This window comes from Anopheles merus, chromosome 2L (assembly GCF_017562075.2).
Source record: "Anopheles merus strain MAF chromosome 2L, AmerM5.1, whole genome shotgun sequence".
NCBI lineage: Eukaryota > Metazoa > Arthropoda > Insecta > Diptera > Culicidae > Anopheles > Anopheles merus.
This window is the reverse complement of record NC_054083.1, coordinates 31211375-31226193: the sequence shown is the minus strand read 5'-3', so window position 1 is coordinate 31226193 and position 14819 is coordinate 31211375. Positions and strand designations below refer to the sequence as shown.

Genomic DNA, 14819 nt, shown 5'->3' with positions numbered 1-14819 from the left:
CTCTCCACGAATAGATGACGTTAGCGTAAACTGTCATCGTCATCGAAACAAATCGCAGCTCTCTGTTTTCTGTTTCTAGCGGATGCAGAACGGAACACACAACGCACCGAAAGGATGGACAAAGCTGACAGGAAATCATCGGCCCGTGCCCCGATTAAGCTGGGCGAGCTAAACTACACACCGGTGCTGATCGCCCTAGCGGTAGTACTTCTCACAATCGGTAAGCACTCTTCCGGCAACCGCATCCGGCCCACAAATGCCCTCGTGCACGCCTGTCGTTTAATGTTTCTAACTTGCTTCCTCCCCAGTGGTTCTGTTCCTATGGAAACGCAAGAAGACCGTACGTTCTGCGGTGCTGTTTACCGGGCTGTGCGATTCGGGCAAAACGTACCTGTTTGCTCACCTGTGCCTCGGCGGTGCACGCGAAACGTTCACATCGATCAAAGAGAACGTCGGAAACTTCAAGACGGAGAGGGGCCGCGTGCTGAAGATGGTCGATGTGCCCGGGAACGAGCGGCTGCGGGGCAAGTTCTTTGACGAGTACAAAAACATTGCCAAAGCGATCGTGTACATGATCGACAGTGTGACAGTACAGAAAGACATCCGGGATGTGGCCGAGTGAGTACTCTTCTTTATTTACGGAATCAACGACGGGTCAATGACAAATCGGTTATCCTTTTTAGCTTCTTGTACACCATTCTAGTGGACAAAGCCACGTCCAAGGTTCCGGTGGTTGTGCTGTGCAACAAGCAGGACGAAACGCTCGCCAAAACAGAAACTGCCATCAAAAGCATGCTGGAAAAGGAAATGTACGTAGTGCAGGGCGCAGTTTTTTTTTCGTTTGGTCGAATTTGTACGAATTTTATTCCACCTCTCTCTTGCAGCAATATCGTCCGGCAGACCCGAAGAAGTCAACTGCAATCCGTCGACAACAGCTCGTCCTCGGACACGTTCCTCGGCAAGTCGGCCAGCGTAGACTTTGAGTTCGAGCAGCTCGGACAGCGGGTACGCTTTGTGCCGTGCTCTGCGATGGAGGAACAGTTTGCCGGACTGACCAAATTCCTCGATACACTGTGAGGCTGGCGGTGTGCTGTTCTCCGGCGGTATTATTGACTGTGTCCAGTTTTCTCAGCTATTTTTTTATATGTTTCAAACTGTACGCAATAAAAATGTTTTATCGTGTAACACCGCGATGTTCACCAATCGGAGGGGCGGTCATTTGAATGGTCATGTTTATGGAGAATGGTATTGCTCGCGGTGGAAATGTATAATTTAACAAGCAGCCACCGGCGAATCCAATTGGGGAATAATAATCAAAGCAGTTACAGAAGGTTAAAGCGAACTTGGGACACCGTGGATCTTTTTGTTCACTGTTTATCTCAACCATTTATTGATGATTGGGATTGCAAACTTATTATTATTATTATCATTATTTTTATCAATCTTTCTAATTATCTTGCTCTATCGTCTATCAATAAATGCTTTTTTTATCCGCTTACATAGCGTTGGATTGTTTTGCCTCGACATGCGTGTATCGCAGCCATAAACAGCATGGCTGCGTACTTTCTTTCGTTAAATTGTAATTTTGTTCACCTAAAAGTATGCAACCTGCCATACACATGTTCAGATTAAACGAAAATAAATATTGAATTTGAATTTGCGCCAAATTAAACTGGCACATGTATGCGAATAATGCAATTTGAATGCGTGTAGGACGAAAATACAGCCAAATAGAACATGTGGAAACAAATTAAAGTTTTATGGAAATTTTAATGGTTCCTTTTAATTTAAATTATATGAAAAACTACATCAACCATGTACAATACATTCTTAAATTCAGCATAAAGTATCATAGTATCAACGTTAATTCATTTCCGAAAAAGTCACCAGTGTCCACTGTAATGAAAATAAAGGATTAAACTAAAGTAGAAGTTAAACAGGACACCGTTTTCGCCTCCACTGTGCTTGCTGAAGTTACCAGCAGTGTAGTGTGGTGCTCATAAATTACCATCATAAATAACGATCTGCTCCAAAAGTCACCGTTGTAACGATTCGCACAACATTAGCTCCTGTGAAGAATCAAAGGTCTGATCCACACACATAGATATAAACTCCTAAACGCATGATACGAAAGCATCCAAGGGAGCCTTCGGGGCAGGTCGACCTCATAAATATCTGCGCAAGGGCCATCCATCGTGGTAATACGAGTAGATTAGCCCACCGCAGCAACGATCAAACACGAAGCGAAGGAACGTTAAGATCCTACCTCCCCGCACCTATCTCTCAGCTAGTGGCGCTGGTTTAAAGTGAAGCCAACCGGCACCGGTATCGACAGAAGGAAAGTTCCCGTGCATGGCACACGAACCCTTTTTATTGCCCATCAGCGGGACGACGAAGACGACGGTTTCGGAAAGGGGCACGATTAAAATTCTTCGATCGCATCTCGATCATCTCGCACCCGATAAGAGAAAGGATGCACCGTGGGGGAAAAGTGAAAGAAAGACAGGACGATAGTCGGAGGAGCGGTTATAATCGTTGCGATCGAATGCAAGGCGCCTGCAAGTGTGCTAGTCTGGAAATTGGGCGCGATGAAATTTGAATTTCAATAAGTTTCCAAACACGCGCCTTTTCCTGGAAGGATAGGAGGGTCGGTGATGTTTTTTTGCTGCTTTACTTTGTGTAGAACGTTTACTTTCGCTTTTAGGACATGGTTTTTGTTAAGCGTTGTTTTCGTTAACCAAATCCCTTCATAGGTTGCTCCATATCGTTCAGTGTTTTTTTTTGTTTGCTGCAGGAAGAAACGTGATCCCGTTAGGCAATCATTGAAGTGAGTTTTTTTTTGCAAAATAACTGTAATTTTCTTCTATGTTAGCATTTTTTAAAACTTATGTTTGATTTATAGGATGGCGGTGAATTTAATAAAAAAGTAAAAATCCCAAAGGAACTTGATCTTACCGTTATGCACATTTTTTATGAATCTTTGAGATGTTCTTAAAGGTTGTTTTAAAGGTAGTAAACAAGCTAAGCTTTAATAAATACCGTTCTTTAAGCTGCAATGATCCAGTAGTGCAACTAGTAAGAGGTTTATTAAATATGGGATGATTTTTGTGTTTCGCTAAATAATTTCAAAATAAAGGGTGAAATACTATTCAATGCCATCAATAGACTGACAACTTCATACAATCCAGCACCCGATAGTATACGACGTAGGGAAAAATTATGATGATGCATTGAGCGGGTCATTTGGATGCCCTTTTTACAGCAGGTTTCCGAGGTTTTCTTAGTTGTGGGACTTGATTCTTAATACTTTCTTGTTGGAAATGAACTTTATGTGTTGTAAGTTGAACTGCATAGCACCTTTTTTACAATCACATTATGAATTCCTGTTGCATTTGTCTAAAAAGAGTACCATAGAGTTTGATTTCCGTATAAAGTTCATTTTCGTTAATAAGAGGTCAAGAAAGTGTCCGCCAATTATGAGAACCCATGAAGAACGCTGTAAAGCATCGCTTCGAATGGTGATATTTACAGAACTAAGGAAATTCTGAGGGATGATCACTGTTCTGTCAAAAAAAAAAAGCTAAATAATGATGCAGCATATTATTCTGGTCCAACATACCTAAGCACTTGTGTAAAAAATTTTGAAAATCATGGTCTACAACGTCTTAGTCATGTCATGTTTCAATTGCATATCGGTCGAACAACATAGTGTCATACATTGCTCAGAGCTCATCACAAATTATCACCTATCCTTTGACACATCAAATGGCTGCAGTGTACACTGATTTCTAAGCTACAAATCTTGCACTACACTGAGCTCTTCTAAGCTACTCTACAGCTACAATACAGCTACTACATTACATTACATACGCAACCATAATATCCTACGTACATCGGGCAAGACAGTTTATCTGTGACGCGAAGTTAATTTGCTTGGACATAGACTCTCCCCATTTGTTGGATAAATTGAATTTGTGTGCCCCGAGCGAGCAATAAGCTAACGTAAACTGTTCGGGCCTGCCCTTTGGAGATCTGCACTAAATGGACAAATAAATGAATAAATCAAAAGACGAATGCTCTTCCAAAAGTATTAAAAGTTGTTAAACTTCATCATAATAACCATTTAGTGAAGCAAACACACCTTCATGTCAGCTGCACGGATCTGATCTAACCATCCCTTGTCGTACTGATCGTCCATTATCGATCTCGGTATCATGCGTCTGCTTCAACCTAATGCATTGAATGTGCCTCTTGTATCGCCACCTCGAATCCCGCATTTTTGTTCATTATTAATTGGCTACAACTAAGCGCGCGTGCGCACCCCATTGTTCAGCGGTTGGCGTACCGCGGATCCTTTCGGTGCGTAATTTCGCTCTCACGAATTCTGCCAAAGTTGGACACAGTCTCCCCCTCCCCTCTCGGTTTTTTGGTGTTTGGTTTTGGGGTTTGGGTAACCAGATTAGCCGGAAAGGCTCGCGTTTGTTGTGGTGCTGTAGCGGCGCCCGAGCTGCAAACGGCATCGCTGCAGGGGCACACCCGACCTGTAGTCGAAGGTCGTTTAGCGGACCGTCTCTTTGCTGGTATGCCGCGATTTTTAAAACCAAATCGAACATGGCAGAGAGAGAGAGAAAGAGAGCAAAGATGGATGGAAGGGTCACGGTTGTGGGGGGAAAACAGACTCTTAAGCTTAAGCTTAATGTTCGGCAGCTTCTTCATTACCCCGTGGTTCGGCCCGACGGGCATGTGGCCGCATTTAATTTGATCGTTTGCTGCCAAGAAGCCCAGTGCCTGTCAACAGCTGCACACGGGCACTGTTGGAGCCTGTTAAAAAAAAAAAACTCCCGAAACCAACTCCCGGCCTATCCTAGTATGACGAATCGTTTCACCGTCTTCTTACATCCATACTTTTTTTTTGCATTCCGCCACACACACACCAAAAGAAAATAGGGAAGCTTTGGCGCGGGGTGTGTAGTGCAGAAAATTATTAAATAATTCTAGTTATTTCCCATTCGCTGCGTAATGATAATTGCTGTCAATGGTGTCGTTTCACAGGCCCTGCAGGACGTGGACACCGGCGTTAGATGCCTTCGAGCCGGCCCTTGGCGGGAGCGCGTTGCCGAATTGTTGATTTTTGCAATTGCCCTGTAAAGGGGAAGGTTCGTGGAGGAATGCACTCTCGCGTCCAGTTGGTAGGTTGTCTAATTAGTTGGGATTTGTTTCATGGTTTGACGTGGGGACGTTTTTTTTTGTTGGAAAGGCAAGTACGACTGCCAATGCTTTGTTCCTTTGGGTATATAACGCCTCCGGCGTCAAAGATTTGCCAACCTTTGGCTGGAGCGTCGTTAGAGGGCAAATTGCTCGCACACGAGTGGCAGATAGGGTCCGGTAGCGAGAAGCCATCGGTAATGAGCAATATCTTAGAAAGTGGAAATTGCTTCATTCTTAGCTGAGCACTCACATCGAATGCCGAGGTTGTAAACACACAGAAAAAATGGGGATGGTCTTTTCTGCGCAGTGTTTTCAAAGGACTTCAGCAACCACTACTAATTGGTAGATGTAGCAGCCACGGAAAGGAAGCTAGTGGTTATGGTATAAACACCTGCAGTCATTAAAGTTAAGGTGTTTTTCGAAGTGTGTCATTGTAATGGCAATGCAAGGGAAGAATCAGATATGAAATGACAACCGAATGTAGACGGTTATTTGGAGCTTTTTCTATCTTCGATCTCAGGATTTAGCTAAGGGTAGTATGAATGGCTTTATGAAGAATTAATATTTTTACTATCATCAATCAATCTGATCAATCATGAACCAAATCAGGTAAAAACGGTCTTCATCGGTATGTTGGATTTTATCAATCGAAGTATAAAATATTAAGAATATTTCATCCGTTGAAGTGCATTATTGGTGTATTATGACAAAATGCAAATTATGCTTTTTTTTTTAATTTAGCAATGTTGTTGCATGCCTATGCTTCTTTTGAATTTTAAAAATAAAATAAAAAGATATGAGAAGATGTAATTTATGTTTATTTATTTATTTAGTTCTTAATATTTTCCTGTATGAAAATTCCATTTTATAATCGCTGAAAATATCCTTAAGTATGTTAGCTGCAAAAAGTTCTTCTTTCAAATTTAGTTTTTTTTTATGCCAAGTATGTATATGAGTGTTCCCAGTAGATGGGGAACATTTATTTTATTTTGTGTTTTATTATCAATTCAAACAAAATAGCAAAAACAATGTTTTCCACAGCTTATTGTATTGGTTTATTGCATAAATGATTTCCAAGCTGAGAATGTGAAGCAAATGTATTGTATATTTAAAAAAAATTGGATTTCTCCGGTTTCTTGAACATATTAAACACTCAAACGTCATTGGATTGTCTGCATACAAAAACTTTTAACCGGATTCTAACCTTTCGTAATATTTTTCATGGATATTGATTTAGCTTTGACCAAGAGAAGATTTGATTTATATTTAACGGACTGACAGAGTAAGGCGCGAGACCGTGAACGGTTTCGGACACTCCTGAGGCAGGCCAAGACCGCAAAGCGGTTGTAGCGCTGGATAACACCTAACACCATTTTTTTTTGTTTTTTTTTTATCGTTAGATTTGATTTATTTAGGCAATATTAATTTATCGATTCAGTTTAAATTAAAAATATGTTTTTATTAAGTGAACAAAAACAAAACGAATAAAAACGAAACGAAATAATCCGGGGAAGAAACTCCAAAAAAAAATACCGAGAAAGAAGGTACAACGGTACATCCCGGATCATGATTGTTTGGTTCGAATTGGTCGCACTTTTGCGATCAGTACTCTACTTTTTAATAAATCGATAATGCATAATAAAACTTAAGTCTAAACAACCGTCAAACTCTCTGTTACTTTCTTTAATTTCAAACATCAATAGAATGCGCTACATAAAAAAAGCTAACATAAATATTCAAATCATATCGAATAAATGGAAAATGGTGTACACCTTGCCCCAATAATTCACCATTTCAGTGCACCAATCTTTTCACCATGCGACGATGTGCAGGGAAGCGCATCCGAGCTTCCAAATTTATAATCCCATCTCGTTTATGACGGATTTTCCCACGGCTTCCTGGGCAGCATGGCAGCGCGCCAGACTTGGGAAGAATATAAATCGTTGACTTTAGAGTTTGGCCGCAATGCAAACCGGAAGCTTGTCGTTCGATCGAGGGTACCGCGCAGCTTTGGTGCAGGTTTCTACCACAGAAAACCCATCTCCATCGACTGCTCGAACCGATCGTCGCGCCTGGGCGGCTGGTTCAGTAGCAAAAAGTGTCATAAATAAATCGATCCAGCTTCACCAACTTCTGTCGCGTTTGCCGCCGAGACGCGTCATTAGTTAAGCGTCAGCGAAACCGTGGTTGACTGTTTGGTTGGTTCGGGGCTGATTAAGCGATTCATCATGCGACCGGGAGACCCTTTTCGGGCCATTGAATTGCAAAGCAGGTTGTTGGAGACATTTTTTCTCCCTGCCTAAACTTGTCTTTGCTTCCACCAATATGGAGCATTGGGTGAAGGGTTTTGGGACGGTTTCTTTTCCCTTCAAAATCATACATTCTTTCAATCAGTCCCCAACATTAATGGTTCCACGAATCCTTCCACCAAAGCCAAGGACCAGCCCGGGGTGCGATCCCGGTGTGTCGGAGTTTCGCTCTCTTTCGTTGTAATTGATTTTCATACAGCATACAACCGCGTACAATAAAATCTCTCTAACGCGAACGCGTTTTCAAACGGCCAGCGGACTATAAAAAAAACTTCTGGCCCGGCATGTTAAGCGTAGTTTTGGGATGTGACTTTTTGTGTAGTTTTAAGGAGAAAAGCGATAAAAACTGCAGACGCCGGGAAATAGACATTTACGGTGCGCGTGTTACGATTTTCGGTAGTTGTGTCGGCCCATTGCTCACTTTATGACCATCCGGTTTCGGCGCCGGACGCACCACGTCCAACTGAAAGTGGTTCCTGCCCGTATCCGTTCTAAGAAACGCGTAAGGGCGAAGGAACAGCAGGATGGGTGCTGCTTCTTAACACGCATGCACACACCCGCTTACTCAGTCTAAAGTTGCCAAACGCCTTGGGAACATAAAACAAAACGAATGAATGAAACGGAAAAAGAAGCTTGTGGTAACATCCCTCCACAATCAATACCATGTAAAATGGGTTTAATTGAATTTCTTTACTACACAAGAGGTTGTACATGTTGTACGCAAAGGGAGGATCAGGTAGCGATCGCGTGGTACGCAGCGAGGTTTGATCATTAAAATGGTGTTAGGAATTCATTAACGAAATTAAAGGAGTGAGTTCTTGTGGAAGCGTGTTTTACGGTATCCGGTGGCGCCAACCCGGTGGTGACCGTGTGACGGAGTAAACCAAACATGGTGTTTCGGATGTAAGAGATAGTTTGCGTGAGTTGAGTTGGCCCTACACATCCAAAGTTTAGTATGTTTTTGGTAACAACCCAACATGACCCATTCAGTTTCAATGAATAAATATCTAAATAACGATAAATAATTAGTAATTTTTAACTCTTCTTCATCTAATTTGACTTTACTTGCAGGGATCTCTTTATTTGATTGTTTTCTTGAAACACACGTAGATATGTTGTTAAGCCGTGTGAGTTGACGTGTGTTCCATGGGGCCACCCCTCGTTGTGATGTTATTTACTGTACATTACTTTAATGGATGCAATGTCCTCTGTTTCCCTGACTAAAGAAATACGAATGAAACGAACAAGCCTGTTTCGGAAATGGGCTACGGTCGAAAAATTAAAGGATCATGTACGTGGGGCAACTTGGGTCCAACACTGTTGATCGTGTGAAACTTCTATATCATACTTAGAATACAATTTATTTGACTTTTCCACTCGAATACAGTTGACCATGAAATGTTTATCCAAATCGATTACACCAATCCAGTTCCATGATTTTGCAGCTGAGAAGTAACACTTAATCATATCGTTGAGTAGAGTCATCCCTAGCACTGCAGATATAAATGATGAGTCAGTTCAGGTAAAGTACTGTAGCATATTGTATGCTTACAGGATGAAGCTCGATGAGGCAATTCCGATGGCTTTTCTTTCTCAGCAATTATATTCAACAGACGATTCAGATCCAGGACATTTGCACTCCGCACCACATTCAACAGGTCATGCTGAGACATCAGCATAAACCGTACCTGATTATAGAGCTTCTCAGCTTTATCTGATTTTGCTTCATTGAATCGGCACCAATGATGAACTGCTTTGAAGATTTCGACTTCATCAGCGAAAAAAGTCGTCCGCTTTAATAAACCGAACAGGGCCTCATTGGATATGCTACGGAACTTATCCGACTGCATGACGCGGCAAGCATTCTTTGTCCATAAATGTGTAGCACGTAGAAGATAATTTGGTAAGGTCTAGTAAATGGGCCGTTTCTAAAATAACGCACACATTGTCCATGCAAATAACTTTGCAAAGGTATTCCGTTATAGCCTTCTGCAACTTGACAAACAGATACTGATGAGCTAACTCAAGTATATCTAGAATGTCGGTGTTCTTCATCTGCTTTAGCGACAAACGGCCGGTGTAGATATATTTAATCAAAAACTTGAATGCTTCTACCGGAACATCGAGTGCAATTTCGTTCTGCTTTGACTCCTTCAGTGCACCGTATAACATTGCCCGGAAGTATTCACTCCTGGTCGCCAGTATGATCCGATGTGCTGGTAGATGCTCGGCCTTCACGATAAAGGTGACGTCCGCATTGTCAGCATTCATGCACATCTGTGCAAGTTGGGATACCAACACTGCTGTTCGATCTATTTCACTGATGGATGAGTTATCCATTTTTCTGTAATTTCCTGCACTTAAAATACAAATGCACCACGGAAAGTAAGGTCGTTCATACAATTTTCAACACGGAAATTTACAGTATAAGCACGTGCGAATCTATACTAAACTAATTTCAGTTTTGAACTGACTCTTGTTATAACTTTTGCAATGGCACAACGAACACAGCGATTGGGAGATAACGATATCAAAAATCTACGAAAACTGCGTTTGCTTAGTGCTAGTTGCGTACCTACAGGGTTTACCTAGCCAATCGGGCGTGGTCAAAGCGTTATCGGTCGCTGTAAATACTTTTTCGGGCGACTTAAACCCTCAATTGGGCACTTTCATTTCTATTTGGGACTTGTGAAGTATGAATCGGGCATAGTGCAGAATAAATGCGACCTACTTTATATTTTCTTGCCCTTAATTGTAAAAAAATACTTTTTTGCGAGTAGTTTAACTGATCAGTAAGAAAATTAAGTATTTTTAAGTTCAACTACAAATAAAACTGATTCAAATTGAATATTTAAGATTTTTAATTCAAGCCCGTACAATGCAATTTGGTTTTATATTTAAAAAAAATACAACAACATTTTAACATAATACCTACTAAGTTAAACTAAGGGTTTGCATCGCCCGAAAAAGTATTTACGGCGGCCGCTTTGACGATGCCGGATTGGGTAGATAAACCCTGTATTTTATGTTTCTTCATTATCCGGCCGTTTCCTTTTAAAACGATATGGATGCGATTCCTAGAATGGTCTTGAGATTGTTGCTCTTGTTGATAAATTAAATTGCATTAACCAAACATCACAGATTAAGCTAAAATTACTGGAAAATTTCAATATCCATAGAAACGCAATCGTAAGCTGCGCCGTCTGCTAAACGGAGTCTTTTAGGATTATTTTTAGCTTGAGAGCTTGAGCCGTTTAGATCCCGTTCATGAGTCACTTAGTGTATTTGACGCTTGAGGAAATTGAGATCAACAATTCACATTCACCCAATTATTCGTCGCCAATGCCAGCGTCCAGAGTGTTTAAGTGATAATTATTGGGGTTTTTTTCTTGTGACTTGTGGATTTCAGTAGCGTTGCGATTTTAGTAAGTTTATCGCATTACGTCTGCAGTTATCATGTTTTGAATAAAATTGTTTCTTAGAATTTCAGTTTCAGTGCAGACAATAACATCAACCATATCCTAAGCGTTTGTAAGTCGTCGAACAGCTGTTTCACAGCTACAAGTGATGAAGAACGTCACGAGACGAGCGAGACTCGGCCAAAACCCTGAATGGGTTTACTTTCTTAAACTCTTTAAACTCTTCAAATCCTCATAATAAATCTATTGTGGTGTTGTGTCCGCAAAGTTTGTTCTATGCTACACAATTAGTTACACAATATAAACAATTACATTAACACAATATTTAGACGCAACATTTTTAGCAACGGACTGCGCGCTCAGCCGACAGCTTCTACTGAATTGGTGTATCAAGCCTCTTTGTCGTAAAGCGCTAAGATATGCTATGCGATTGCGGTATGACTAAGAAAGATAAGAGTTGTACACAACTAGTCATCAACCAACGTAATAGTCCATGTTAAGTAGACCACAAGTCCACTCAAGAGCTAAAGCTTGATGTGAATGTATTGGTGCACCAAACTGAGTTCAGTTCGCAACGCATTTTGATATCGTTATCTCCCAATCGCTTTCTTTATTGTGCAATTGCAAATGTTACAACCAGACTCAGTCCAACTCTGTCTCTTGTGTGGTACAGATTGACGCGTGCTTATATTGTAAATTTCATTGTTCAAAATTGTATGAACGACCTTACTTTCCGTGGTGAATTTGTAGTTTAAGTGCAGGAAATTACAGAAAAATGGATAACTCATCCATCAGTGAAATAGATCAAACAGCAGTGTTGCTAACCCATCTGGCACAGATGTGCATGAATGCTGACAATGCGGACGTCACCTTTATCGTGAAGGGCGAGCATCTACCAGCGCATCGGAACATCCTAGCGGCAAGGAGCGAATATTTCCGGGCACTTTTATATGGTGGACTGAAGGAGTCTAAGCAGAACGAAATTGCACTCGATGTTCCGGTAGAAGCATTCAAGTTTTTGATGAAATATATCTACACCGGCCGTTTGCCGTTAAAGCAGATGAAGAACACCGACATTCTAGATATACTTGAATTAGCTCATCAGTATGGGTTTATCGACCTGCAGACGGCTATTTCGGATTACCTTTGCAAAGTTATTTGCATGGACAATGTGTGCTATATATCAAGAACTGCTTGTTTATTAGACCTTAACAGCTTATCCACTGCATGCTACACGTTTATGGACGAGAATGCGAGCAGTGTCTTGAAGTCGGATATGTTCCGTAGCATATCCTATGAGGCCCTGTTCGGTTTATTAAAGCGGACGACTTTTTACGCTGATGAAGTCGAAATCTTCAAAGCTGTTCATGATTGGTGCCGATTCAATGAAGCAAAATCAGATATAGCTGAGAAGCTTTATAATCAGGTACGGTTTACGCTGATGTCTCAGCATGACCTTTTGAATGTGGTGTGGAGTGCAAATGTCCTGGATCCGAATCGTCTGTTGGATATAATTGCTGAGAAAGAGAAGTCATCGGAATTGCCTCATCGTGCTACATCCTGTAAGCATACAAGGTGACATAGTAGTTTACCTAAAGTTGTTTACTAATCATTTATATTTACAGTGGCGGAGCTGACTATAGCCAATGATAAGATTAAGTGGTCCCCAACATTTTCAAATATGTTGAGCCTGAATGGTGAAATCGATTTGGGTAAACATATCATGGTCAACTGTATTCGAGTGGAAAAGTCAAATGGTTGGTATAAGTCAATTGATCGGACATACGTCGTAGAAGTTTCGGTCGATAACCAGCGTTGGAGTAAAGGTGTTACATGTACAGCATCCACTGGTAATGTGACCGTAACGCATTTTCCGGCTGGTGTTGCTCGTTACATTCGTATTTCGCAAGTGCAAGAAACGTATGAAATTAGCGTTATTAAAGCCATGTGCCAAAAACTCAAATGTACCTGCCCGACCGGTGAAAAAAAGCACTAAGTGGTAAAGAGTAGACCGCCATTATTTTAGTAGACAGTTCTGATAGTTAAAGATGCTAATGAAAAATAGGTTCAGCGTACTTTCCACAATTAACACCTTTTAAAATGACACGTGTTTTAGACGGCCTTTGGCTAACCCATCCGCTCATCTGGCAAACAATAACTTTGCAAAAACTGGTCATGTGTGATGAAATGCGAGAAAAAATAATGGTTCCTGCTAACATTTTGATAGAATTTTGATTGAGAACACGGGGTTTCTGCAGTGAGTAATAGTGTTTGAAACATCACAATCACATCACATTCTATGAACTAACGTAAACATGAAATATCTTTTAAACAAAATTTAGAATGTCTTTTCATAATCAGCATAAATGCAAGCAACAATGATAAATGTTGTACGGATCTACTCCTATTCCTTTAAAATATGGACAGCATTTTTTGGCCCTTCGGCTAGCAATTGAAAATCAATGTTTTAAAATGTGGAAATACTACAACTTATTATTCATGGACTGGTTATTGAAGCATGGACTATTGAAGAATGTTACACAGCATTCGAAAAAACAAGGCCCATCATTTAAATGTCTCAACAACTTGACCAGCAAACCAGCGCTCTAACGGCAAACTAACGCACTGATAATTGTTGTTTATTGATAAAGCGGTGTTGTTCAATGTGTCGCGCTGTCGAACTATGGAACGGCTAAGTATAGATATCCAATGTGTTGTGAAGTTGTTTTAAATTACTGCAATAAATTGAGGATCATTTATTATAGTTTTCATGTAGTTTCGCCACCTATCGATCCGTTCGCATAATTTTGGATCCTGAAGTGCATACACGTGACGTCATTAAAATGGCTATCGAGACTCATCTTTCAACGTGTGCCAGAAGAAGATAGTTGTGCATGGTTTGTAAGCGTTTGTATACACTAAGCATTTGGGGGGCTCGTCTGTCTTCCATCAGGTCACTTAATGCATTTAGTTCGAGTTAATCCAAAACCTGGCATACGCTGATGTCATACGATAGCCGCAGACCAATGATGTCTATGTGACTGAAGCCTACAATGGGAACCTAATTGTTACCGTTACCGTGTAAAATTGTTACCCAATCAGATCATCAGATCAGATCGGCACTTTTATAAAAAAATTACTTGTAACTATTATCAATCTACTAGCCACCAGTTACTTGTTGTAGGCAAAGTTTCCAGATCATCGCTTTCATTAATAAAACAAAATAGTTTGAATTCAGAGCAGAGTGTGAAGAACGACTAGTAGCTATTCCGTCCCGCAACATGGTTGATGGTCTCAAAAACGACAGCATTCTCCTGTTCGGGAAGCAGATTCCGCTGCACAGATACTGAACCGATCAGCACTGAATGAAGGCGATTGCGCTTGTAATCGGTGTTACATGCACATCATCCTCCCCAGTTCACCAACGTTACCACTCGCCGAAAAGGATCACTGCTTCACCGCGCCAAAAGCGAAGCAAGTGAACAACGATCGCACGAAGGGAGCCTCGCGCTTGCCTTTTTTGGACCCGCGGTGTGCGTTTGCGTTGGTTTGTAATCGGCCCAGCACTAAATAAATCGAATAAATAAATAAGAGATTTACAGCAGTAGCAGCAGCAGCAACGGCCCCCGGAGCAAAGAGAGTGGTTGGGATGCTGGGACCATCGGTCGACCATAAACGGCAACAGGGACGCTGTAATGTGTGTTTTTTAAAAGGAAGATAGACCGTCCGTCTCGAGGGGATGGAACAAAGAGGACCCTTTCCGTCATTCCGTGATCGACGAGCGGGGTTGGGCTGTTATTTAAATTATGACACCCCCCCCCCCCCCCTTGGGATCCATCGAGAGCATGGTGTTGGTAGCATTCGGCCAACCGCAGCCACCGGT

The 14819-nt window shown here is 41.3% G+C and overlaps 3 protein-coding genes across 3 annotated transcripts; 2 read left to right on the top strand and 1 right to left on the bottom strand.

Annotated features, from left to right (window-relative positions):
* Nucleotides 1-8: 8 nt before the first annotated feature.
* LOC121591448 (signal recognition particle receptor subunit beta) lies at nt 9-1203 on the top strand. The gene is made up of 4 exons (XM_041911942.1): nt 9-220; nt 309-618; nt 684-809; nt 885-1203. Exons 1-4 carry the CDS (start codon nt 115-117, stop codon nt 1075-1077), a joined length of 735 nt encoding a protein of 244 aa, XP_041767876.1. The 5' UTR covers nt 9-114; the 3' UTR covers nt 1078-1203.
* A 7745-nt stretch (nt 1204-8948) lies between these two features.
* Nucleotides 8949-9952, bottom strand: LOC121593965 (BTB/POZ domain-containing protein 9-like). The gene is made up of 2 exons (XM_041916773.1): nt 9070-9952; nt 8949-9010 (listed from the first exon to the last, which is right to left on the bottom strand). The coding sequence occupies exon 1, from the start codon at nt 9855-9857 to the stop codon at nt 9354-9356; it is 504 nt and encodes a 167-aa protein (XP_041772707.1). The 5' UTR covers nt 9858-9952; the 3' UTR covers nt 8949-9010; nt 9070-9353.
* A 1642-nt stretch (nt 9953-11594) lies between these two features.
* LOC121594356 (BTB/POZ domain-containing protein 9-like) lies at nt 11595-14164 on the top strand. Its single transcript, XM_041917529.1, has 2 exons — nt 11595-12498; nt 12562-14164. The coding sequence occupies exons 1-2, from the start codon at nt 11712-11714 to the stop codon at nt 12930-12932; spliced, it is 1158 nt and encodes a 385-aa protein (XP_041773463.1). The 5' UTR covers nt 11595-11711; the 3' UTR covers nt 12933-14164.
* Nucleotides 14165-14819: the final 655 nt, after the last annotated feature.